The 475-nt window shown below is 56.6% G+C and overlaps 1 protein-coding gene across 1 annotated transcript in view; it reads right to left on the bottom strand.

Moving 5' to 3' along the window:
* Positions 1–6: 6 nt before the first annotated feature.
* PI4KB (phosphatidylinositol 4-kinase beta) overlaps positions 7–475 on the bottom strand; it is a gene marked incomplete at its 5' end in the record, with an annotated part of 5,357 nt that continues 4,888 nt past the window's right edge. Inside the window, one exon of the mRNA XM_027632474.1 lies at positions 7–261. Coding sequence (XP_027488275.1) covers positions 80–261 — 182 coding nt within the window. The remainder of the gene's footprint in view (positions 262–475) is intronic.

The following is a 475-nucleotide window of genomic DNA, read 5'->3' as shown; positions in this document are numbered from 1 at the left end:
GGAGAGAAAAAGACGCCGCTCCCGCTGGAAGCTCCTCCTTTCCCGAGGGCGGAGCCGGGATTTTTTTTTGGGAATGCGGTCACATGATGCCGTTGGTGAGGTACTGGAAGCCGTCGTAGAGCTTGGTGGTGATGGATCTCATGCTCCCGTCCACCATCTGCTCCACCAGCAGCTGCAGCTGCTCCTCCGTCATGTTCATGTGGAATCGCTCCTTCAGGTTCCGGATGGTCGAGGAGCCGTGGAAACACGGGAGCTGGGAGCCTGGGAAACAGGGAATTTGGGAATGAGTAGGGGAGTTGGGAGAGGCTGGGAGAGACAGGGAGTTTGGGAATCAATGGGGGAGATGAGAGGCTGGGAAATGGGGGATTTGGGAGTTAGGAGATGCTGGGAGAGACAGGGAGTTTGGGAATCAATGGGGGAGCTGGGAACCTGGGAAACAGGGAATTTGGGAATGAATAGGGGAGTTAGGAGAGGC

Source organism: Corapipo altera, unplaced genomic scaffold, assembly GCF_003945725.1.
Source record: "Corapipo altera isolate COAL_440 unplaced genomic scaffold, ASM394572v1 61039, whole genome shotgun sequence".
NCBI lineage: Eukaryota > Metazoa > Chordata > Aves > Passeriformes > Pipridae > Corapipo > Corapipo altera.
This window is presented reverse-complemented; position numbering and strand designations above follow the sequence as displayed.